The sequence below is a fragment of the Paramormyrops kingsleyae genome, chromosome 1 (genome assembly GCF_048594095.1).
Source record: "Paramormyrops kingsleyae isolate MSU_618 chromosome 1, PKINGS_0.4, whole genome shotgun sequence".
Taxonomy (NCBI): Eukaryota; Metazoa; Chordata; class Actinopteri; order Osteoglossiformes; family Mormyridae; genus Paramormyrops; species Paramormyrops kingsleyae.
In genome coordinates this window covers 23,744,409-23,772,183 of record NC_132797.1, presented here as the reverse complement: position 1 = coordinate 23,772,183, position 27,775 = coordinate 23,744,409, and the positions used below count along the sequence as shown (strand labels likewise).

The window sequence follows — 27,775 nt, the reverse complement described above, 5'->3', positions numbered from 1 at the left end:
AAACAGTGCGTGATTTGTAGAACTGATCTCACAGACAATTTTGTTCAAAGAATATATTAACTTCCTGTATAAAAACACGAACAAAACTTGATCCATCCATCCATTCATCTATCCATCCTTCCACCTTGTGTAAACGCTTATTGAGCATTGGATTTCTGTCCAAGGAGCACCCAAGCCACATCTAAATTACCCCTCACAAACTGAGGGCTCAGCGATTGCTAAGTTCAACAAATCCTATTTGTGTTTGCAAGGGTTTTCAAGAGACTCCCATTTACTTCTATGGCACAATTCCTGCCCTTTTCTAAGGCACTACAATAATAATAATATGATTTAGTACAATTATCTGGGGGGGTGGTGCTATGGTTAGCACTGCTACCTCACACCTCTGGGACCAGGATTTGAGTCATCGCCATGGCTCCATGTGTGTGAAGTTTGCATGTTCTCCCCGTGTCATTGTTGGGTCTCCTCTGGTTTCCCCCCACAGTTCAAAACTATGCTGAGGTTAATTTCAGTTACCACATTGCCTGTAGGTGTGCCTGTGTGAATGAACAGGTGAGTGTGCCTTGTGATGGGCTGGTGTGCCATCTGGGCTCTTTCCTGCCTTGCACCATCCCATACTCTATACTGGCAACCTCCATCCCTCCATCTTCCAAAGGTTTATCCAGTAAAGAGCTGCAGGGGTATCCATCTTTTGGCCATGAGGACTGTCTGCAGGTCCCCAAGGACTGGGTTGGGAAAGACTGCTCTAGGCAGTGTGGTGCAAACGGCAGTAAATATCCTGGGTGGGATGCCAGCCCTTCACCAGCACACACACACATGTTCACACACTAGGGTCAATTCAAGAGTGTCTTTAAATTTAGACTGTGGAAGGAAACCTGAGTGCGCAGAGGAATCCCATGTGAATTGGGGAGAACATGCAAACTTTGCATAGAGTGGAGGCAGGATATGAACCCCTTCACCTAGTGCTGTGAAGCAACACCATTCTGTCTGAACTAATACTCATTTTTGTCAAATACCAGTTGAAACTTATTAATTTAATCAGGCACAAAATCTACACAGAAGAACCGAGAATATATTGTAAAATATTTTTGTCAATTTTGGAAAATTCTTAAATATTTTGGTACAATACAGACTGCACCACATAGTGCTACCATGGCTTAGTGGGTAAGAAATTCATTATCAGAACTGAGCTGTATGGCTCAAAACTTCGAGTACTGGATACTATTATAATGTTTGTCTCTCGTTTATATAATCACGATAACCCTTCAATGCAAAGGACAGCAAACCACTGACAACAGCAATAAAAAAACAACCATTAACCCCTTTGCTCACTTGAGGGTCCTCGGGACCCAATTACAAGGAAACCATTGAAAACATTGTTATCCTGTCAGTACAGACATCATACAGAATAATGATCAATCAGACCCGCTCAAAATATAGCACCAATAAGCCACCTATCGGCTTTGACCACGAGGACAGGCAATTTTTCATGAAAATTTCCCTGAGAATTTATTTTTTCCCTCCCAAAATGCTGTACACCATTCCTAAAATCCATGTTATCTAAAAGTTAAAGATGCTTTCCTGACACAGTACTTTGGATTACCATCTACATTTGCCATGCACATTTTTCCATAAACCTCAAAGGCAAAAAAGATCTGGAACACACTCCTCAAGCGCATGGACGACGTATGCTTGGCTTTGTTTACTGAAGAGTGTTATCGTGGCCACTGGGAACTGGAACAACCGTTTATGCGGTTAGCGAAAACCACCTGAAATGAAACCTTTGGGGTTTTATGGGAATGCCTTCCACGATGGTAAGTCTGCCAGGAGAGGCAGAAAAAAGGCAGGCCCACTTTGCCTAGCTGACCTTGTAAGCGCCTGCCTAATTAGAAGCACCCCTTTGAAGGGGGAATCACTGCACTGGGACGAATGTGTGGGGGGTTGGGGGGGGGGTCTGTCAATATTTTTGGACACCAGATGAGTTTTTCTTCATCTGTTTCTTTCATCTCTGTCCATTGTGTTAAACTAGAGTCAGACGGTGAGTTATCCAAGACTGAAGACAATACCATTATCTGGGTAAAATACTATATAGACGTATACATTATTTTGGAAAGGAATTTCAAATTAAATTGAAGAGCAAATTTCCAAAACTCACCTAGTCCATTTTTTTGTCATTGAGATGAGCACTATTGACCTAAAATCAGTCAAATCTCACTCAATCCTCATGTAATCCAATGAAGAATTGAGACTGAAAAGACTATTAGCTGAATACACTAAACAATATGGATGCATATGTTACTACAAAGTGTGTAGTGTACTTAGGAATCAAATGAAATCACATAAGTATAACATAAATAAAAACAAAAATGAAGAAAATATTAAATGAGAACATTAAAACATATAAATGTTTCTGTTACTCTAGATAGAAGTGTCAAATGAAATAATTAAGAAAAACACAGATAAGACTAAAGAAAATACCATTAGCAGAGTGAACTGTATAATATTACTCTGGATAAGAGTGTCAAATGAAATCAAGAATGTGCACAAAAAGAAAAAACTTTACAAAATAAGGCAAAGCTACTGACTTTTTTCTGACCTAGAGAAGATTTCATTAGTCTGCATTAGCTGGCTTTTGCTATATTCAGCTGTTCAGAGAGTAAGCAATGTAACAGACCCATGAAGACAAATACCAACGGCCAGACGATGTGTTTGGACAGCGCAGCTTCAACATGTCATCGGTGCAGCACTTATGCACTCTGTTCATTTCAATGAAACAAATCATCTATATTGTACTATCACAGTGTTTCACTGCAGTGTTCAGGGGGATTGCTCAGGATCATCTACATGGATAATCCCACTAACCTGGAACAGCGATCTTTCCAGCTGTGGGATGGTCCATTTTCAAGATGAGGTTGTTGTGGGAAACCTGAAAAGAAACACAGTAAGTTTCATGATGTCACATTTGGCACAAACATAGACTGTACATCTGCACAGTGAAATGCCTTTCTAGCCGCTTAAAAGATTGTGTTTAAAAGGAAATGTGCAATACAACAGCAAACAAAATAATATAAAATGATAAGAATAAATAATAAAAAGATTACAAGAGAAATAACAATAAAATAAGACCTCAAAATATGACAATACAAGTAGACAGTAAAGATACCTGTAGTTATAAATGCAAGTTTGTATTACAAAAGAATCACCTAATGTAAAAACACAGAGAGGGTATTGGTAATGTGGACATCAACACTAAAACCAAAGACACAAGGTCTGTGTACTGGAGGATCCATTTAGCTCCTAGTCCACAGTCAAAAATTTAAACAGCAATATTAATGGACAAGTGGCACACCATCCATTAAGTACAGATGGCAAATTCTGCAGGAAGTCTACTCACAAGTAGTAATTTATGAGTGACAGAAGACACGGTGTACGCAGTGTACCTCTTATATAAATAACCTAAGGAATTCAGCCAAGACTTGTCAAGGCTAGCTGCCTGTTAAAATGGTCATCAGAGTTGAGGCCAATGAATCATAGGCTGGTTGGACCAAATAGACTTACACCTGAAAAATATATATTGCTGTACAGCTGCACCTTCAAGACAATTTTCATTTCTACCCAAGGCAGTAGAGTCACCAGACTGTACATATGGAACTTCTAAGGTACTTCAAGTCCATGACAATAACAGTATTTATTTGGAGACTAGGCAAATAACTGACTTCTACTCAATGTAAGATAATGATGACAGACTAATTAAAAAAGAAGTTGGCCATTGTAACCAGTTGACAGCGTTACCTTTGATCCAGCTGAACATATGTAGCATTAATCATTATTCATTAGAAATCCTTCCACATTCTTACAGCTGAGGTCTGACCCTGTGAATCTAAGGTTCCTCTGGCCAAAGCAGACCCAGGGAAACTCCAGGATTATCTGACTATATTACATAATCAGCCCATAAGACATGGATAAATTAGCTACTACTAGCTATTAGCAGCTAAATAAGTGAAACAGCAATATGGAAACATACTGGTGGGTCATAGAGACCCTAGGTCGCTCTAAAACCTCAATGGCAGTCAAAAGCGGCACAAAATGAATCAGCCTTAATTACTAGCTGGAATGTAATGTAATTATTTCTTAACAGGAACATTTTCCGTAATGAAAAACGTAACCACATACTCTTGTTTGTATCATTAGCACCGGATAAAATCAGCAGGCATGTTAACATTGTTGATAATCCATGTTTGGCCGGATTTACACCTAACAAGGAGGGATAAATATGCAATGTTTTTAATTATGTATATTTCTTTGCAAGGCCTTTAAAGTTTAGCACATTCGGGACACACAGGCTGACACACTGCTCACTGCAGTCCTGGTGAAGGAGTACATTTTAATATCCAACAATAATGAAATTACACTTTATTTACCATATGCACAAGAACATGTTTCTTTTCACATATCCCATCATGCTCTGCTTTGAAACATGTGCACACAGCTGAGTGTGAAGCTTGGGGTCTGAGTGCAGGGTCAACAATTTATTTAGCACCCGTGGACCATCGTAGGGCTTAAGGGCCTTGATAAAGTTGTGAAGATCAAATAAAAATCAAATAGGCTTTTATTGTCAATTGCCTATATGTTCATGACATACAAGGGAATCAAAATGCTGTTCCTTGTCTCGTCTTAGTAATACAGTTAAAAAAAAAAGTATAAAGTATGAACATATAACACATAAGACATGAGATAAATATGATAAAACTAAGATAAGTTAACCTCTGAACAGTATACAGTACAACATACAATATACAGTCTGTAGTGCAAACAGCAATTAAAAGTGAGGAAGTGCATTCTAGAGCAGCTTCTGAGTGCAAAAAAGACAGTTGGCAGGTAGTTCCTTGGTAGGTAGTGATTAGTCATTGTCCAGGGGCAGGGGAGCAAGGGGGGGAGCTAGTGGACAGAGTTCAGCATCCTGACAGCTTGGTGGATGAAGCTGTTGGACAGTCTTGTGGAGCCTGGAGGCTCCAGTACCTTTTCCCTGAGGGGAGGAGGCTGAAGAGGGAGTGTAAGGGGTGAGAAGAGTGGTCGGCAATGCTGATGGCTCTACGGTTGAGGCGGGTGTGGAATATGTCCTTGAGGGAAGGCAGCGGGGCACCGATGATCTTGCTGGCTGCATCCACTATGCTTTGCAGAAGTTCCAGATTCTGCCAAGACCCAAACTGATGACCTTCCTATCACAGGCACAGGAGCTTTACCAATGGACTCATACCATCCCCAGAGCCTAGATACTTGAGTCTGCTTCACAAAGTAGCAGACAAACACTCATCCCTCTGCAGTATAACACTGATATTGACGAGAGCCCAACTAATTGCAGCATAAATGCTGCTTGCTGTTTGGGAACGGTAAGGCTGGCCTGACCAAGTTAACAGTCCAGTGATAGACGACCATTCAGGCTAATAAATCTGCTTCTCCATCTGGCTTCGTCCTCACAGAGCATTCAAAATGAATTATACTTGAACCCTGCCGCTGAATACTCGATCATTGGCTGAGAAGAACATTATAAGTAAATAAAAAGGCTTTCTATCACAGGGTAGCTTTCTAAATGGTCCCACAGCTGAGAAGCCGAATCTGAACTATAATTGCAGATTCTAAATTCAAGTTATTATGACAACAAGCAAAAAATACGATGTTTGAAATTCAATACTTAAATAAAAAAGAAAAGATTTGTCTGGTATTGCAATGCACCTGACAGTGTGCAGGTGCAGTTGGGGGAAATTTCTGAAACTAAAGCAAATTACCTCCAAAATCTCAAACAGTTGCTCTGAATTCTTACATTCACTATTAGGTCAACTACGCAAGTATTACTCATTTGCCATTTCATTTCACTTATGATACTAAAAATTGAGTACATCGTCTAGCATAAAACAGTGTCTTGCATATTTTTTTTATTATTCATGCAATGGGACAGATAAGTTCAGTATGCCTTCATATCGTTCTGAATGCTTCAGGCTCTTTGATGGTACTAGATAACATATGTCATGCACTGTCCACTGCAATTCTGCGAAACGTTGACAGTAACACAAGAAGGGTCAAACCGTGGGCATTACTCATCAGTGACTCTTGCTTGTACTTGTACAGCGAAGGCTTTTAAGCTTCCACTGACAGCTTAAAGCTCATAACGGCAAGCAGAGCATCCAGGAGAGATGCACATCTGCACATTGTCTTATGGGCCGGATCATATACCTCTGGGGGTGGGATAATCATGAAGTCCGTTTTAGAAATTTCTTATAACTTTTTACTTATTTTAATTTGACAATGATTCCTCCTGCGTGCGTGATGGAGATCCCAGGGCAAATTCGACCGGTGAAACTCCCATCCCCACAGAGCTCTGATGGCTAATACACTTTTAGGGGGACCATCTGGGTTTTCAACACTGATGAAGGTTTCTGGCCAAGCCAGAAATTCAGGAAAGAATAATAATAAAAAAATTCTTAACTGCCTCTTTGATGAGGCAAACGTTATTCTTGGTCAACACCAAAGACAGGCCAGCATAACATTTCTGACAGACTTCCTTGAACTTACTTTCATTCCCTTGCAGAACCCTGCACTGGAGCAGTGGTTCGAGACTCACTTGATGGAGTAATAAGTTTGGCATTTTATTGATGCTGAATTTCAAGAAATTACAGAAAACATACAGCAGAAGACATAAAGCAGAATAATTTATCATCTATTGCATTTGATTATGCAGGTATCCCACGCTTTACAAATGTCTGCTTTACACAGTTTTGGTTCTACGAAAGACGTACATTACCACCTGTTTTCGCTAGCCAAAAAATCTTGCTTTTTTGTCAAAAAAAAATAGAAGAAAAAATTTAAATATAAAGAAAAAGCAAAAATAGCATTTATTCAGCAGCAAATTATAGATACAGTGCATACAGTAATGCGCTGCATTACAACATTTTGGTGAACGATGGAGCTCATATACAACAGTAGTCCAATAAGATTACAAAGGAGCTGAAAAAATCCAATCATGGAAAAGTCATAGTGCAACACATTATTCAAGTGTTTGTGGTGATGCTGGTGCAAATTACCCCTCTGCACTGCCAGTTGTATAAAGGTATACCACACACAATTATGTATAGCACATAATACCTGATAATGATGATAAACTATGTCACTGGATTATGCAGTTACTATATTGTGCTTCTTATTGTTATTTTAGAATGTACTCTTTCTACTTACATAAAAAAAAGTTTGTAGCCTATGTTTGTAGTAGTCGATACTACTGCAAGTAAACTCTGTGATGCTCTCACAACAACAAAATTACCTACTGGCATATTTCTCAAAACATATCCCTTTTGTTAAGCGACACACGATTGTATTGATGCTGGTCAGTGAAACTACACTGCACAAACATTATTTCTAGTTTATATAGGCTGCATATTTATCATATCACTCCTGCTTTTACTATATGTTAGTGTTATTGTAGGATTTATTTGTTATTTGGTATGATTTGGTAGTTTATTTTTTGGATCTGGGAACAATCCAGATTTTTTACCACATACATTTATGACAATTGCTTCTTCAATTTACGCCATTTTGGCTTATGAAACATTGCACAGCAACACCCTACTTTCGTATAGTGGGGATATCTGTACCTGTCACGTGCAACAAAGGTGATTCCATTCCATTCCATTGTTTAACAAATACAGCTGAATTATATTAATACATATTTGCAATTTAATGGAACTGTAAAACTATTATAGATTGAAAATCTTTTGCTCATATGATCTTCATAAAACATTCTGATATACAGGGCTTTCCTCTCCTAGTCCCCACCCTCGATTCGGAGGGTCTCACCCAGAGAGTATCTGCAGTAGATCTGCGTTTGCATGTCAGCGTATCATTCAATGCTGAAAACTTTCAAAGACTGAGCTCATCCTGCCCGACCTTCCCTTGACATCTACATCTGTGCTGAGGGCATAACTGTCTCCACCTTTAATAGTGGCAGTGCGAATGCACTTAACAAATAACCTTCCTACAACTAGCTGCAGTTACCTGGATTCTTCCTACTTATAAAGAATTCTTTCCCACAATACTTTACACGGAGATTTGGGTTCAAGCCCTAATCCCCTATCATCTACTACACTTGCAATCAGACCCTCACAATGGTGCCTGTCTTGTTTTAAGCACCAATCTGTATGGCTTCAGCTCCCTTCACCTCCCAGTACTTCTGGATGATTTTGCATTCTCTTAGCCCCTAACATTAATATATAGTATCTAATGTTTGCAGGTTCTAGCCACTAGGTAATGTTAAAACATCACCGAGCAGCAGTCATTTTAGTCATACTTTCCCTAGGGGCAGAGTGGTAGCTCCAAGCCAAGGGATCTGTGCCAGCAATCAGAAGGTTGCTGGTTTGAATCCTGTGAATGCTAGCAGTGATCCTACTCTGTTGGGCCCTTGAACAAGGCCCTTAATCTGCAATTGTTTTATCCTGCATATGATGTTAATCTACATCCAGCCCTATAAGGAGGTCCTCCTACTTACAGGGAAATTTGGGGGTTGCTGGCAGGATTGGCACTCCAACCACTAGAAAAGAAACTCACACTGGTCCATTCGGACTAGTGTGGTGCTGAGGTATCACCCACCACATGGCTGCACTCAGGTTCTCATCCCTGAGGTGGTCTGTCGTGTGGTGGATGCGGCAGCACACTGTAATCAGCACATGCCCCCTTACCTCTATCCCTAGTTAATGGAAGCATTGAACAACATGCAAAAGTTATGTGTCTTCATCTTTTATTAACGATCAGTGCAGGCCTGAACCAGGGCTGTCGGAGGGGCAAGGATACCCTGGCAGATTCAGGGGGCCAAGCACTTGACAGGGGCTTATGAATATGTAAAATTATACATAAGATTGGGCAGAGGGGCCCATGGTGACCTTTTGTCAGGGGTTCCAGGATTTCTAAGTACTGTATGTCCCTGGTCTCACACTCTAAGGTCAGTACTACTGATCAACATATTACACATAAAGGCTAATTCAATGGCAAAAAATAGAATACTACCCAAGAAATTGTGTTAATGGTCAATTGCATTCTTCATGGTCCCCGGAAGCAGCATACATGGTGACTATACAAGGTAAACAAAGTATTTTTTTCAAAATTTTCCACAATAACAAACAATATTGTCATCAAACACGACAATCAATTGAGTGAATGAGTTTGCAGAAAATCACAGCCATTCATGTCCTGTCAATGCATTTATTTCACAAGAATTGTTTGGTGCCACTAGCAGGATGCAGTTTCATTTTCATTTCAATACTCTTCTTTATTTCTTCAACAAGAAGATGCTGTATATAATAGCAATAATACTGAGGTCTGATCCCCACATGGGAACAGTAACTGTCAAAAATCTGTTCCAAAGTTTCTGTTACCTTACACATTTGATGGTTTAGTGAATTTAAGAGTGACACATATGAAGGTAGAGATTAGGAAAGGGCTTGGAAAATCTTCCCCCAAAACTCACTGAAATTATGCTTTTTCAGTATTTGCACTAGTGCAGGTACATTGGTGTGCTTCTTTTCACATATCTCACAATGGCCTCCTTTGAGAAACACATATACAGAATTGACAGTGAAGCTTGGGGTCTGAGCACAGGGATAGGTCATTTATCCGGCACCCCTGTAGCATTTTGGGGGAGTTAAGATGCCTTGATGTGACTATTTGGCCCAGGGACTCAAACCAGTGACCTTTCGTCCAGAGGCACTGAGTCACCACCCTAGCCAGGAAGGGCATGACACAAAGAGCAAACCGATTCCAGTGTTCATGGTCAGAGCCGGGCTCTTCTCATGGCGCCTTGACGTTTCGGGACTTTGTAAGAGACACACGTGAGCCAGATGCAACGCGCTGACATGTTAATCGATTTCCCTCCTTACACTTGTGTCTGACCGAATTCCTATTTATTTGTGCTCATTGGAAGCAGCTGCTGGTCTGCATGAGATACTCCCATCTGTCCCTGCTTTTCATGCCTCTACACACTTCACAGAGGAGCCTAAGGGGAGCTCGGATGGGGCAGAGGGCCGCAGAGGGGAGATACAGATACAAACCAATCTTCATATATGGTTCTTGTTAGGGCATCCAGGTTGTTTATCAGCCACTCATCGACTTGGAGCAGCAGAAAAGCATAGGTAAAATCTACTATAATCCACTCTGCACTGTCTGCGGGTGATACAGGCGCACTACCTGGAGACTGATACAGCAGAACATGAGCATCCCATTGCAGGGCAGTGTGTCATGCAGTTGTTTAAGCCACCATATGTTTATTGAGCCCTCAACCTCTCAGAAACCTCCTGGGGTGCCAAATAAATGGCTGACCCTGTTCTTAGACCCCAGTCTTCACTCTCAACTGCATAACCAGCCATACATTGTTGCCCTCAATAGAGGACATTACACTTTTGCTCCTCTCTCTCATACTGTACCATATATGCCACTTTATTAAGTCCTGTTGTTCCTTAAAGAGGAAGACAGTTAGGGCTTTAGGATAACATGTGGAGTGGTGTCTTTTATCAACCCAAAAAAGGTAAAAAAAAAAAAAAAGGAAGCCAAGTCAACACCTTGAGCTTTTTTATGTTTCATATCTTTTCAGCATTATCCTGCTGAAAAAGACCGCTGCCATTGGGGAAACCATTGCCATGAAGGGGTGTACTCTTTCTGCAGCAATATTTAGGTATGTGGTACAAAGAACAATCCACATGAATTCCAGTACCCAAGGTTTTCCAGCAGAACATTGCCCAGAGCATCACATTGGCTCTGTTGGCTTCTATGGCTTTCCCGTAGTGCACCCTAGTGCCATTTCTTACCCAGGCAAATGATGATCATGCAGCTGCCCGTCCACATCAGATCAGACTACCTTCTTTCATTGCTCCATGGTCCAGGGGTCAGCATGGGCACTCTGGTCTGGGTCCCGTACACAGCAAGCTGTGATGCACTGTGTGTTCTGCCACTTTTCTATCATAGCCAGTATTAACTTTTTCAGTAATTTGTGCTACAGTAGCTTTCCTGTTGGATCAGACCAGACAGGCTAGCCGTCTCTCCCCATGTGCATCAATGAGTTTTGGGTACCCATGACCCCTTCACTGGTTCACCAGTTAGCCTTCCTTGGTAGGTACTGACCACTGCATACATCCCATAAGACCTGCTGTTTTGAAGATGCTCTAGCTATCACAATTTGACCCTCGTCAAAGTCACTCAGATCCTTACTCTTGCCCATTTTTCCTGCTTCCAACACATCAACTTCAAGACCTGAATCTTCCCTTATCTAACATATGAAGGCACCCTTGACAGGTGCCATTGTAATGAGATAATCAATGTTATTCACTTCCCTTGTCAGTGGTTTTAACATTATGGCTAATCGGTGTATATGTTTGTATATTAATAATCAGAATTTCATTATGGACCAGCATGTAGCTCAGCAGGTTGGGACTTTGTGCCCATGTCCAGAAGGTCTAAGTTTCAAATCCTGTGGCCAGAAGACTAAATCTGTTGTGATGCAGTGAACTCTTGGTTACCATAGGGATTACAGAGTCTTTTTCTGGATGGATACTAGGGACTCATCAGTTGCTCTGGATAAAGCATTAACCTGTGTTAAATCATGTTATTTTTGTAATAAATTTTCTAATGCATGTTGAGAAACACTGTGGCCTCACATTACTAGGCTATGGGTTCTGGTGCTGCTCCCTGGCATGGGGAGATTAGATGTTCCACACATGATCACTTCCTCCCAGGACTCCAATTTCCTGGCGGAGTTCAAAGACAGACGTTCTACATGGATCGTCTCTATATTGTTTATGGCATGGATCACGGAGCTGGGAGGGCCCCACCCCGAACGCTCCCTTGTTCAGACGTGTTCCATGGTCCATGGTGTATGAGTGTGTGCCCAGAGATATCCTGTCCGGCATGTCCCCTGCACTAGGTTTTCCAGGCACAGAGTGAACCTGCTTTCTATAAGCAGTTTTGGAGAATGGGTGTGCGTTTTATAACATTTTTATTACTTTTATTGTAAACTGTTTTTTGCAGTTCTCATATTTGTTTGTGTAGTTAGCAACTTGTTTGTCTGTCCTCCTTCCAGCTCGCGTGTATTGGCATGCGGCTACACGCGTGTGCATGCATGATCTGCACATGCTGTACTCATTTTCCCTTCTGCAGTTGTGGACTGAGGTTATGCCCACTGGAACACAGCACTGCAGCAAAATGCTCCTCTGTTAATTGTCCAGCGTGAACCTTCCAGAAACACATGTCACATTGCTCTTCTGGATATGCTCTATCACCATTTCACCATAGGGCTCTTGGGCCCTAATTACTCCAGGGACAGCAGCTAACTCAGCTCTTTGATCCTCATTTGTATGTCACTGCAGACAATAGCTTTCACTAAATAGGTAAATGTGATTTTCCTGTGGCAGTTCTGGTGTTCCTCCGTTTCTACTTCTGGAGGCATTTAAAAGAATAGGACATGTTTATACAAAACCATGTCTTTATAATAGGACCTGCTGGATTCTGGATTTCCCCATTATCTTTGCGATGAGAGGGAGGGGCCGTAAGTTTCATACTTATCTGCATGGATATGTGGTATGTGGCACAGTGGGTTAGGACACTGCACCCATGTTCAGGTCAGATATTCAAAACCTCTGATGCCCCTTTTGGGCCCTTGAGTGATGCCCTTACCCCCCATTTGCTCCAGGGACACAGCATGCCGACTGAGCCTATGCTCAGTCCCCAAGCCCTGCTCTCAACTGTTTGTGTCAAAGGCTAGCAAATGGGATGTGCAAAAAAAGGCATTCCAATATATTCACTTGTTAACATATGTGTGCCAAAGATTAGTGTAGCATCCGGCTATCAGTCCCACAGAACAGCTAAAATTTTAAATAAGAGATAAATGTAATATGCCCTGAAGTGGGCTGCTATCCTATCCACTGTGCTTCATGAGACTGACTTCAGGCCAACCATGGCCCTGTACTGAATAAATGGATATGGAAGTACAGTATAAATACTGCGTCATTTCTCCCAGCACTTCCTGACCTCATGTTTACTTACAGTTACATGACCAGTCGACAAATTTGCCACCTTTTCCCCGAAGCTAAAACGAACGTGAGCATGTGTGACACAGCTCCCTGACATCTGTTTAGTCTAAACGGAATTAATGCCGGTAAACAAGCATCATGAGGAATGTAAAACTTGCCACGGGGGTAACAAATAAGCGGTAAAGAGCTACCCAGCGTCTGTCCATAGGGTTCTGGTGTGCAGATGAAGAGAGCGGAACCGCGTCTAAATCAAAGGGCAGACCAGGAGCGTTAAAAACAAATATCGCAATCCAAATTTTCCGTTTGGGAAAATTCCTTAGTGACTGAAGCCCAGGATTTGTTAGTACAGAAGAGAACCTGTCCAGGCTCAAATCCAAATTAAATCATACATACTGAGAGATGACCCTGAAAAGGTTTTGCAGATTTCTTGCTCTTGAACACACAATGTTCACAAGCGCAACATTCCACACTCAGATTTACACACCCTACCAAAGTTTCTGGCACCTCAACCAACTGTTTGAAACTTTGAATCTTTCCCCGGTATGACACAGAAAGTTATAGCTCGGTTTTGCTGGTGTTACCCTACTGCCAAAAGGGGCACATCTTCATGACCTTCATAGCTATTCTGACAGCCCTGCTCTTCATCAAAATCCAGAGAAACACAATTCACTATGGCTGACATTTAATTTTATATTTCACATTTACAAACGACCAGTTTATGAAATGTAAGCTAAAACAAAAATTCAAATGTAATGTGTACACACACACACACACACACACACACACACACACACACACACACACACACACACACACACACACACACACACACACACACACACACACACACACACACACACACACACACACACACACACACACACACACACACACACACACACACACACACACACACACACACACACACACACACACACACACACACACACACACACACACACACACACACACACACACACACACAGGTTTGTATGGGCAGTGGTGGCTTGATGGTTAAGGAAGCGCTCTTGTAATTGAAAGATTGCAGGTTCGAATCCCCGACTAGCAAGGCACCACTGAGGTTCCCTGAGCAAGGTACCACCCCCAAGCACTGCTCCCCGGGCGCTGAATTTGCTGCCCCCTGCTATGTCACGAAAGTCACATATGGGTTTTGCAGAGGACACATTTTGTTGTTGTGCACAGTGTGTTGACAATGATCACCTAACCAGTGGGGACACTCCATTATTTCTAAGGGGAAAACTCAAATATATCCATCCATCCATTGTTTATCCAGTGTAGGGTCATGGGAATGTACTGTATTAGTAAGAACAATGTTACATTTCGCCCATTTAAAAGTAAGAATAAAATCACCGCTTAATAGCTGCTAATATAAAATGAATAGTATTCTGTGATAAATAGAATAATTAACAAGGTACTCCATCAGTGTTTAATCACACAAGCTAAATTATAAATAAATAATAATAATAAATAAATAAAACCACAAGTAATTCAGATCAGGCCCTTATCATTTATTAGGTTAAATAAGCAGCTCTGTTGACTGCTGACACTTTTATAGATGTCACTTGTCACCTACCTGTAGGTTTTTTTAGACCAGTGTCCCCCAAAGTGGTTTGTTAAACAATGCCTGAAACAAAACACTATCTGCAGACTGAAACAAAAGTGAATATAGTCCTCGGTTTGTACATAGTTTCCACCACAGTGGGACGGGACTGCCAAGGTCCAGTGAGCTATTGACATATTTATGAAATGTTTAGTGCCAATACAGACCAGTAATGGGGAACACAACTGAAACGTGAACTGAAGAAGCGAACAAGGTAAAACAATCTAATATAGTAACATCATAGGAGGGTTGCCAACTTTTCATTTGAGACAAGTCTGCACACACATGCACACGCTTTTACATGCATGTAAGTTTTATTACCTTGCAATTAGTATGTAGGGTAAGCGAACTACCCGAATGCTTTTGATGTAGCTAATTTTGGATTTACAATGAAATAAGATAGATTTGTGTAAAATTTCTTGCATGAGAGTCTGAAAGCATGAGTGTCATTCCGGATGTGTGAGAGTTGGCAACCCTGCCATAAGATAATAAGAGAGGCTGTCCGAGCTGCCGTGTGGAGGGTGAGGGTGGGTTGGGGGGGTAGCGGCTTTTAGACGGTGGCATCGGCTTTTCGCTGCCTAGAGCTGCCACCTGAAGGGTTAAGGCGCGAACTGAAAGTGGAAGGCGAACGCAGAGCGGTGGCGCCTCTTTCACGGTATAACATTCATCATGCTTTACCCGATGAGCTCTCGGGGGGCGGGGGGGTCCCCATGGCTTGTCAGAAGAGAAGGGCTGTGGTTGAACTGCCAAAATTCTGCAGATTCTCTGTAAGACTCCAGAAGGCAGGGGGACACATATCCTCGCTTATTAGCGAGATTTAGCTAAATGAAGAGCAACTCCTTGACCTCGAGCACTGCAGCCCCAAAAAGGCTGTAGGGGAAACGGCGTCTCAATCGGTTAATTACTATATGAATGTCGTATAAGTTTTAAACTGGCCACTCGGGCACTGTCTAGACAGCACTGATATATTGAAGGACACAAGTTAGCAGTAAGTGAGATGGATTAGTGAATGGTAAGTACTCATTCTTGCAACTAATCATCTGCCAAAATGTGCTCTAGGAGAGATGATGGGAAGTTGAGATGATACTACTGCAGCAAAATATCCAGAAATAATAATAATAATAATAATAATAATAATACATGTACATCTATCAGACTGGCTATTTCAGTCAGTGAACTGCTATAATGATACTTTCAGCAAACTAAGGGTTTAATTAAAAATAAAAAAGGAATACTGACCAGAAGCAAACTAAAAGCTTCTGGTACACACAGTGCAATCTCTCTCAAATAATTACATACAAAACATGGAACAAGCCAAAAGCTATCACATCATGACACATCTAATGCATATTTAACTCCCATGCACTGACTTGGCAAACACGTGTGAAAAACAACACTTTATAGTGATCATTCACAAAACAAAGCACTCTGTCAAATCAAATGCTAAGAACAAACAAACAAACAAATACATAAAACAAAACCCATTGGAATTCTTGAATGTAATACAGATCAGTCCATAATACCTTCCTGTGTTGTAAATCGAGTGGAGAATCCACACCCACTGGTCAATAGATAGTGTCAAGTTGGTGGAGCGGATTAGTTGAGGCCCCATTTCCTTTGAACTGATGATCTGCTATAGGCAATGTTGGGACAACAGATGAGAAATGTGCTAATATGACCTGCTGTCTGGTGCTGGGAAAACCCTGGCTAGGGCCCCACAGGCTCAGCAGGGGGCCTCGTGGAAGCCCCCCTTGTAAAGTAATGGTGACGACAGTGATGATAAAATGATGGCGATGTTATCTTTATTCAGGATTTGTACAAGTATGAGTGCAGGTAGATAAGAATTCTTTGGTTTTTGGATATCCCTTCTTGTTCTCTATAGGATAATGGTTATAGTATGTATCAGCCATTCATCTGGCACCCCTGGAGCAGTTTTTGCAGTTAAGGGCCTTCATCAAGGACCAGACAGATATGATTACTCTTGCAGTAATGGGATTTGAACTGACAGCCATCTGGACACAGACATAAACTCCTGAGAGAAACTAAACTAGACCGGGTTTCTTGGTAGTCCTGATAACTTTTGACAGGAGTGTATCTGAAAACCACAATAGCAATAATCTAATCAAATCTTCCATGTTAGCAACAGGCAGTTCTGAACTTGGGAATGTTCCTTGAGGACTAGAGTGTCACAGATGATATGGAGATCTTGAAGAGTTTTAACATACTGGAGGTACATTTCTGGCTTTACTTTCCAACCCTATTTACAAGGATGCCCCATGCTTAACTGAGCAGAAAGCATGGTTGGAGCAGCATGGGTAAATTACCATTTGACAGCTCTCAAAAGCCATGATAGGCCATGATACTGCTTATGTCATTATGGGATGCCCACAAACAATGCTGTAGGGATCCTCCACATTTACCCATGCTCCAATTTTCGAAGACATATTATTTAATAATATTTAGAAATCACATTTTGGGAATCAATGACTATTAAAACAGAACAATACATTTGTAACCACACAGGTTGCAACACGTCAATGTTTCTTCTCATTAAACTTATTTTCTATAACAGGATATACTTAACCACTAAGCTGAACTACCCTCTACTGAACACAGGGGGAAAAATGTAAATTTATGCAACAGCCCCATCCATGGAAAATATTCTGCAGTCTATTGTGAGTTGTTTTCTTCCATAAAATGATGCGGACAACCACAGACATGGCACTGTTAGCATTACACAATGAACTTTAGGTAACAGAATGTCTAAAGAATCTCATACAAGGACCACATGGCCTGGCAGAACATGAGAAAAGATGGGTTACTTCCTTGTTTAATATATTAAAGGGATTTGTAAGATAATATCTACGAGAAGCACAGCCCGATGATCTGACTTTTATTTACTGTAACTGCGGTGCTTTATGTCCCTGTGTGGGAGGAATGGTCTTATTGGGTGTCTGTTGATGGCTGGTATGGCTAATGAGAGCAGAGCAGAATGGGGAGGCTGACATGAAGGATGTGGCTCCCATGCAGCCAGCTGGCTCTGTTCCTGACCAGATAACCATTTCATTCATGCTACTAGCCTTCATTAAGGCACTGTTTACAAGCCAGTCCTCGTGGATCCCCAGCCAGTCCACATTTTTGCTCCATCCTAGCTCCCAACACACCCGTACCAGGTAATCCATGTTCTAGATTGTTTGGTTCATTCTTGAGTGTTTGCTTCAGGTGTGCTGAGAGGAAGCAACAATGTGGACTGTCTGGGGCTCCTCAAGGACTGGGCTGAGAAACACTGCATTATGGAAGTGTACTTCCCTAGATGTGGAGGGGGTTTGGGCCCAGGCTTATGTGCTTTCCGCTCCTTCTGCTCCTTTGACCTAACGGTACTAAATCTCATAAAAAGGCTTTGACGGCGGCATCAGCAGTGATACCTGTGACCGCAGAGCTGAAATTATAGTGGTTGGAAGTACTGACCAAACTGAGCAAAGCAAGTCATTGAAGGGGCTGCAATAATAATGGAAAGAAACAAATGATTTAAATGTACATATATTTTTATTTAGTGTATTTTTTTGTCCAAAGCAACATATAATGTAAGTGAGGCATATAGTGCTTTACAAACATATGTGCTGTTGAGGAGTTGACTAATTGTAAGTGTGGCTAGACTGAGCTTCTAATAAATTCCCAGGTACAAGTAAAGGTACTTTTGGAGCAAGAACTTAATGTCTTTCAACACAGCAATATATAATGACAAGTACACTCTACCACCTACTAACATAACTTCATTGTTAGTACTATTATCATTGGGCATGTGTACTTACAGTATTTGAAGCATTTTGTGTATTTAGGAGACATTTCTGTAGAGTGATGTACCAATGAGGATCACAACATGATCAGCCAGTCCCTGGAGCAACTGGGGGTTAAGGGCCTTGCTCATGTGCCCAATGGTGACATCATTCTGCCAGAAACATGATTTGAACCAGCGACCTTCTGATCATAAGCCACAGAGCCACACACCATCTCTTAGGATGAAGCAAATGATGAAATAAGTAATAAGAGAGCTGAAACTGCACTTTTGAAGTTGTACAACAAACTATTTTTGCAAACCTCTATGGTGCCATGCCAAGTACATACATACATAATTATACATAATATACATAATTCACCAAGAATGGAAAAGAAAACACTCAGACTTAAGCAACGACCAAAAATCATGTATTTTAAGCAGCATACAGCTTGTGTGTGACTCGAATGTTAAACATGCAAAATGTTGTCCCAGAAGTGTGGTGAGTATAGTACAGTAATTGGTTTTTATCTTACGCTTTGCCACACCAGCCGCCAGGTGGCATCTCGGTGCACAGCAGACATGTGGTGTCATATTTAACTGCTAACATAAAGACAGGAGCAGTTGGGTGGTTAACACTGCAGCCTCATGCAGTCTGGGTTCTGTTCCCTTCGTTCGTGTGTGGCGTTTGCAAGTTCTTCCTGTGTTTGCTCGGTCCAAAAAACATGCCGTTAGGTGAACTTGTATCTGTGAGCATTTACTCTGCCATTACCTGGCAGCCCCGCAAGGCTGGCCACTCCCTTGTGCCCTGTGGTTCCCGGGACAGGCTCCAGGCTTAGTGACCCTGACCAGGATAAGAGATTATGAGAAATGAATAGATGACTGTATTTGGGCAAATGGAGACGGATGTCTTACACTTATGGTTACAGAAACCAGTGTCTATTAAATTCACATTATGCTGAATTTGTCATTTCCAGAAGTTTATAAAAATCTTTATTTGCACTACATTAGCCAATAACTACAGATATTTTCTTATTTATTTGCATTATACAGCAAGGAACACTAAGCACCTCCTTCCATGGGCACCTACTTAACTGTTCTCTGCAGCAATGATTGTATCTCCCTGTTAGTGTTAAAAATCTTCTTTGGTATTCAGCTGATCGTTTACAATGCACAGCTGAAAAGGAAGAACCTGGGTCTGGTATCTTATTTAGTGCTACTATTATCTATACTATTCAAAGCTATTAGATGTATGGCTTTTTATTTCAAGTTCATAGGAAATGAGCCAGTCACAATTACAAAAAACACATGTGAATTTATAATAGACATTTGTTTATTTGTTAGTTATTTTTCTGTGTTTTAAAGCAGTGTTTTTGGAGTGAGAAACATAAAGTCCTGTTAGTCGAAATACCTACTTCAATAGAAAGACACAGCTGTATTAACTAACAAGATTTAAACTTATAAAATAAAAAACAGTAAACAATTAAAGCAAATTTAATATAGTACCAGTTAATATGCTGTTCTAAATATATGGAAAAACAGCTTAAAATGGAATTCCACTCTTCCAGAAAAGCCTTTTATTTAATGTATTTTTAGAAAGATGCCAGAAATTACATGGTTCCTTTAACCATGTAAAATGTACACTCACCTAAAGGAATATTAGGAACACCTGTTCAATTTCAATCTCCTGTACTCCAAACTGAATGTCAGAATGGGAAAGAAAGGTGATTTAAGCAATTTTGAGCGTGGCATGGTTGTTGGTGCCAGACGGGCCGGTATAAGTATTTCACAATCTGCTCAGTTACTGGGATTTTCACGCACAACCATTTCTAGGGTTTACAAAGAATGGTGTGCAAAGGGAAAAACATCCAGTATGCGGCAGTCCTGTGGGCGAAAATGCCTTGTTGATGCTAGAGGTCAGAGGAGAATGGGCCAACTGATTCAAGCTGATAGAAGAGCAACTTTGACTGAAATAACCACTTGTTACAACCGAGGTATGCAGCAAAGCATTTGTGAAGCCACAACATGCACAACCTTGAGGCGGATGGGCTACAACAGCAGACGACCCCACCGGGTACCACTCATCTCCACTACAAATAGGAAAAAGAGGCTACAATTTGCACGAGCTCACCAAAATTGGACAGTTGAAGACTGGAAAAATGTTGCCTGGTCTGGTGAGTCTCGATTTCTGTTGAGACATTCAAATGGTAGAGTCAGAATTTGGCGTAAACAGAATGAGAACATGGATCCATCATGCCTTGTTACCACTGTGCAGGCTGGTGGTGGTGGTGTAATGGTGTGGGGGATGTTTTCTTGGCACACTTTAGGCCCCTTAGTGCCAATTGGGCATCGTTTAAATGCCACGGCCTACCTGAGCATTGTTTCTGACCATGTCCATCCCTTTATGACCACCATGTACCCATCCTCTGATGGCTACTTCCAGCAGGATAATGCACCATGTCACAAAGCTCGAATCATTTCAAACTGGTTTCTTGAACATGACAATGAGTTCACTGTACTAAAATGGCCCCCACAGTCACCAGATCTCAACCCAATAGAGCATCTTTGGGATGTGGTGGAACGGGAGCTTCGTGCCCTGGATGTGCATCCCACAAATCTCCATCAACTGCAAGATGCTATCCTATCAATATGGGCCAACATTTCTAAAGCATGCTTTCAGCACCTTGTTGAATCAATGCCACATAGAATTAAGGCAGTTCTGAAGGCGAAAGGGGGTCAAACACCGTATTAGTATGGTGTTCCTAATAATCCTTTAGGTGAGTGTATATGTAAAATGATGAATGGATGTAGAAGCCCATATGCAAGAAAAATAAAGCTTTGCGTGAGTTTTGACCAAATTGGCCACTTCATCTAAATATCTTTCCATATACAATTTATCTCGACCTTCAATTTCTAACGAAAAGCTGGCAAAAATGGGAACATCATGATCAGGCAGTATACCCATTTCCAAATGAACCTCATGCCTCTTCCTTCAACTCAGTTTCAATTTCTTCTGTGGTTTTATGTTCAAATGGTCTATGGGTGTATTATTTTTATTAGTATCAAAGGTATTCTCACTTCCGGTAATATTACTCAGCTCAAAGGAAGTGATGAATTATCCTCAGGGTATCAAGGCAATCAGAAAATTGGGCTCCTGTCTCTTAAAATCGATGGCTGTTTCTGGACAGCAAGAGAAAGAGCTCTGGGGAAGACATTCCAACATAAGCACGTTTTAAAGAGATGTGGAACTCAATCAGCATAAACATAGAAACCAGAGTGCAAAACATCCAGTTGCTTGTTAAACGTGTCATTTAATTAATTCCAGTCCTACATGAAGACCAACAGCAACAGAACCAAACCAATGTTACGCTACCTAGCTTACATAGTTTACATAGCTGTGTTGCTGTTCTGAAGTCATGGAGTGATGTGGAAATGAGCAGAACTCTTACTATTGAAAAATCGATGTATTGCCACCTTATCATGGTGGAGTGGTTTGTGTGCCTCTGTGATCTTAGGAGCAATGTTTTCAGAGGCAATTGCTCCTGATAGAGTCTCCCAAGGCAAATTGGTCCTAGGTGAGCAGCCAGACAAAGTGCAATTCAGAAAACCCCCATGACTGATAAAATTCAGGATGATGTCACCTCTCCTGGATTGTGGAGACCGGAACCAGGCCTGGGGGGAGCTCATGGGTGAGCACCTAGTGGCTGGGCCTTGACACATAGTGCCTGGCCAGGCATATCCAGAAAGGCTAACAAGGGTCCATCCTCCTGTGGACCCACCACCTGCAGGAGGAGTCGTGGGGGTCAGATGCAGTGTAGATCAGATGGCAATCTAAGGCAGGGGCCTCGGTGGACTGATTGTTGGCAACCAAATCTGGTTCTAGGCACATGGTATGCAACCTGTTTGGTGGGAAAGGAGCCAGAACTGGTGCACACTCAAGTGGGTAATGACAATGAAACCTAGTGGGGGTGTGATTGGAAGGAATAGCCTACCCGATCTGAATCAGGATCTGCATCCGCATGTTGCGGACAATCGGGTTAAGGAAAAGGGCTCAACTGTCGTCTGATCACCACCTGGAGATGAGCTGGATCCGAGGGTGAGGGAAGATGCTGGATAGACCTGATAGACCCAAACGCATAGTGAGGGTGTGCTGGGAGCAGCTGATGGAGGCCCCTGTCTAGTAGATCTTCAACTGGCAGAAATTCACTTGCACCCCAAGGGATCAGGGAACATTGAGCCTGAATGGGTAATGTTCCAGGACTTTACAGGGTGTTGGTGCCTGTTCAGGTGGCAACCCCTGAACCTGGTGGACACCAGCAGTAAAGGGAGCTATCAGGCTGAAGAATGAGGCCTTCTGAGCTTGATTGTCTGGTAGGACTCCTGAAGCAGCTGACAGATACCGGAAGGCCAATAAGAATGCGACGTTAGCAGTTGCTGAAGCAAAAATTCAGGTGTGGCTGGAGTTCGGTGAGGCCATGTAAAATTACTTTCGGTTGGCCTTGAAAACATTCTGTCAAATCGTCAGGCTACACAGGAGGGGGAAATAGGGCTTTACCTATGCTGTTTACAGCAGGGATGAACTGTTGTCCTCAAATGGGGATATAGTCAGGTGGTGGAAGGAGTATTTCTGAATCCCACTGATACAGTATGCCTTCCTTGTAGGAAGTAGAGCTAGAAAAGTCAGAGGAGGACTTAACCATCTCTGGGGCTGAGGTCAAAGAATCTCTTTGGTGGTGGTGCTCCGGGGGTAGATGAGATCTGCCCTGAGTTCTTGAAAGCTCTTGATGTTGCTATGCTGTCTTGGCTGACACGTCCCTTCAACACTGCATGGAGGTTGGGGTAAGTGCCTTTGGAGTAGTGGTCCCAATCTTTACTGCAGATCCAGGAGAAGCAATGCTGATTTCGTCCTGGTCACAGAACCCTCTCTCTCTCTCCATTTATTTATATATATATATATATATATATATATATAGAGAGAGAGAGAGAGAGAGAGAGAGAGAGAGAGAGAGAGAGAGAGAGAAACCTAAGCAACTGGGGTGGGCAGGGGGTTAGGAGCCTTGCTCAAGAAGCCAATGGTGAAATCACTCTGCCTATTATGGCATTTGAACCAGCAACCTCCCAATCACAGGCACAGTGTCTAAATCCAGTAAACTGCAGATGACCCCTGAAATCACGGCTTGCATGCACAGTGTGGGGCTGTTGAGTTCCTTTTGGCATTCAGGCTTAGCAGGTGTATAACATTGTTGTTGATTTATATCCAATAATAGGGTGCACTCAGGGTCATATGGTGTGTCCTTGAAAACTTTAACTGGCTTTAACATGCCGATCAAAATCCAAAGTAGTGCTTCAGTTTACTCTGTCAGCACGACATGTAGCGTGAGCAAAACCCTGGGAAGACTTGGATGAATATTCTAAATGTCCATGTATAGTAGAGGCAGTTCACATGGAAACAAAAACCAGAAAGGCAGGGCTAACAAGAATAACAGCATGCCGTAATTTGGCCAAAAATTCAATGACATCACAGTTAACTAAACACACCATAAATACACTGTCAACCAGGGGCAGTTTAACTTGTTTGGGGGCTCTAGGCTGACATAAGCATGGACACTCAGGCTTTGCCTTACCATTGTGTTTCTCCCAAGGCGGGGTACCAATGTTTCCTGGCACACTAGGCTATAGGTTATATGAAGGACAATAGCAAGACTTTCTTTTAAAATTATTTTAGTCATTACGTTTTTTTTTTTAAAGCTTAGTTTACAGACCAATATACAAACACCACAAGCAGGCAGGAGTGAAGCTCGTGTAATTAATTCATGACTTGACATCTTAGAAAACGTCAAACAGAAATAATCCAATACATACATGCCACACGTTCTCTTCCAAGGTGACTATAGTCAACTTCCAAACAATAATTTATGCAAAAAACAACTGTATTTCTCTGCAACTTTGACCAGGAAAAACCAGCTAGAAGATGGTTAATTTTATAATTATGTGCAGAGCGGTTCTGACTAAAATAAAAAAATAATAAAAAAAACAAGCACCCCCCCAAAAAAAATTATGACTCACCATGGACTAATGCTATATTTCAGAAAGCATTCTGTGGTTAGAGACTACAGTTTATAATGTCAGATACATAATTTCCAAATTGAATAAAAAAAATACATTTTGTTTTATGCAAGCATATGGAGCAGGCTATTTCAGCTGGCCAATACTGCAAAATTTAGACGACGTTACTGCTTTTTCTCAAATTGTTTTTTTTTTTGGTGGTGTTTTTATGTGAAGGTATTTGAATGCTATGCCATGATGTTAGTCAGTGTTGTATTCTTCTTGCATTTTAGTAGGCAAATCCAATAAACAACATTTCTTTCACCCTGTCACCGCCTTACAGTCAATGTCACAGTTGGGGTTAATTGAAATGGAAAAACAAATAAATCCCGGCTGGTTCAACTTTGTTACTTGGCACGATAGCGAGGAAATGGCACAACAGAGGTACAGTTAAAACAGCCTGCCATGATCCCCTGTATTTGCAGATTACGACACATCAAAGAGTGAGTTAGAGTTATTGCTAATATTTATTTCAGTCTGTCAAAGAGTGCTGTGCATTGGATCACATACTTGTCGACCCATTCAGCACTAATTAAAACTGTTCATCCAATGCCGAAACAGCCAAAAAAGAAAAACACCACCTCCTCCATGTAAGGAGGTAATGGATGGTTGCACAAAATTACCAATATACAGTGGTTAAACAAATAACATACTGTACAAATGACATGTTAATAAACTACAATACACATTTTTGCTTTAACATTACATATAACAGGTCATATTTTACGCTTTCTTTACCCAATTAGGCAGTTCATAAGTTCGTTTTGTGAGAAGAATGGATTCGATATATTATTTTCGACTATAAATAAAAAAAATAAAAATCACAAAATCCCAGTGGGGATGAGACTTCTTATGATGTTTTAAATTAAATTATCATTGACATATTAACAGATAATTCATGCCAAGCAGGACTGATGTTGAGTCATGTAGAGTTAAAGTGTTTTGAAGGTAATTCTGGCAACTGAACTATAAAACATCAATATTTACGCTCCATAGCTGTGATAGCTGGAATCCTATGGATGTTCATATATCTATGGATGAACTCAACAAAAGCTATCATATCATATCCTTCCAGGTGATGTACAAAACCTGTCTAGGTATAGACACAGTTAACCTACATTTCCTGTTAACATGTTCTACTTCCTCATCTCCCTGATCATAGCCACCATCAGGCTTTAAATTCTTGCTTGGTCCTACTGCTCCATTTTTTATCCTGTGTTGCCAAAGACCCTGGGGCAAAAAGCCAATTATTAATTTACAAAATGTACAGTATGTTGTCAGCTGATTAATTAACAAATCAACTGCATAAAATGCACTAGAATCTTAACTGGGCATGTCGATCGAATGCATAGAAGAATAAGCGGCATCTGTATCACCTTAACTTCATGAAATTGCCCTTAGTGTTTCACAGCATGACTACCTTTGTGGAGAGTGCCCTCTGCTGGTCTAATAATATTCCACCAGGTGTACCAGGTCTAGTGCCCTATGCTGCCTGTGACATGTTCTGGACTGTGCCATCATTCCTGGCATTCTATTCCAACTATATTTTTCAGCAACGAAAAACTACACCAACAGCTCCCTGCAGTACTCTGAAATATGTAGAGAGGAGAGGATAACTAATTTGTTTGATAAATCATAAGTTTCCCCTTTCGCCACCTGCCCAGTATTTGGGATTCACAAGATATAGCACTGGTTTGTCCTCCACATGCCAGTCCAACCAACAAATGAGGGTTGTCATTGGTCTTTCACCTCACATGGTGTGACCATAAATGCTAACACCCCTCCTGCGTCAGCTTTGGGACTGCACATTCCACTGGGTGTGTGACTCATTCAAACTGTGGATGTAGTTCACCTTCAACCCAAATGATTGCCCCTTTGCAAAAGAGCTAATGGCTAAGGCATTCTCAAGTGACACACACCACATGACAGCACGGGACCAGTCCTGTGAGGTATGGATAGGTGCTATGGAATAGTGCAAAAGTGCAGCACGTACCTAAATGCATCACAGAGAAAATTAACAGAAAAAGTAACTATTACTGGAGATAATAAGAAAAAGAAGATTATAATACCAGGTGCCCATTAATGTTTCTTGCCAAGGAACATGCCTTATTCTCTGATTTTCTCAAGTAACCAGAAAGAAAAGATCAACATGCTTATAATATCCCCTGCAATGTTTTGACCAAATGAAATGCATGCAATACAATAAATCAAAATCAAACTTTTAATCGAATGACTAATTCTACTTGGCAGAATATGAGGCAGAACTGTACTGTGTTCATTAACACAGCAAGCTTTAAAAAAAACGTAATGACACTGTGTACCAAGTCTTCATACCCAAGATAAAAGACATTCTATTTCAAAATTGCTTTCAGGAAATACTTTGAAACTTCAACTATCCTTTGGGCACGGCGTTATACTAACATTAAATAAAATAGCATTCAGGGCAGCAATCACCACGACTGGGCACAGTACTAGCAACTAACTTCTTATATAAACTGATATTTGAGATCGGTACCGGTTCAGTCACCCACAACAATCCCGGCACGGATTTCCTGACTTCAGCCAGAGACGTGGTAATGATAACAGCTGTAAATGATAGATAAACATATGCGGGGATCCTTCTTTCCATCCCAAAGGTACGAGGGGTCAATGAACCACTACAATTTTCCAAATAATTTATTTAAATCTATCTGTTCATTTAGTTCCATTGCCCATTTGCATAGCTGTATTTTTCTAAATATGTTTCAAATGTCTCAATATGTTACACGTTTATATTCTATTTATTCCTGTTCCTTTGCACTACAACCAATGAGAACAAATTTCATTGCAGTGTATGATCCATGCATCAAATAATATATCTGAAGATGACAATAAAGATACATTGACTTGATTTTGGCAAAAATTCCAAAACTGCCATTTGGCGACTGCGTCTTTTTATTATTAAGATTATCATCATAATTGTGTTCCCTCTGTGGGACAGCGCAGTGTCTCGCCAAATATGATTCTCCGGCATCTTCGTAAAGGTACAGCACAACCCAGGGTAGGCCGCATCCAATTCTTTGACTGGCAAAATGGCAGTGCGGGCATGGTAAATTTAAAATAAGCATCGGCATCCTTTGGAGAGCACTCTGTCGACCAAGACTTCACATGCAAATCATTAGTAATTGTGCCGAGTGTCGGATCTGTTTCTCAAAGTATTGCATATTGCATTTT

The 27,775-nt window shown here is 41.2% G+C and overlaps 1 protein-coding gene across 6 annotated transcripts in view; it reads right to left on the bottom strand.

Moving 5' to 3' along the window:
- The window catches only part of sugct (succinyl-CoA:glutarate-CoA transferase), a 116,417-nt gene that overhangs the window by 12,007 nt on the left and 76,635 nt on the right, over positions 1-27,775 (bottom strand). For 4 of the 6 annotated variants that reach the window (XM_023800209.2, XM_023800217.2, XM_023800212.2 and 1 more), the window contains one exon: positions 2,863-2,926. In XM_023800209.2, coding sequence (XP_023655977.1) covers positions 2,863-2,926 — 64 coding nt within the window. Of the gene's footprint in view, positions 1-2,862; positions 2,927-18,263; positions 19,302-24,750; positions 25,793-27,775 lie in introns of those variants that run through there. The other 2 variants (XM_072711883.1, XM_023800210.2) reach the window with 2 other exon arrangements.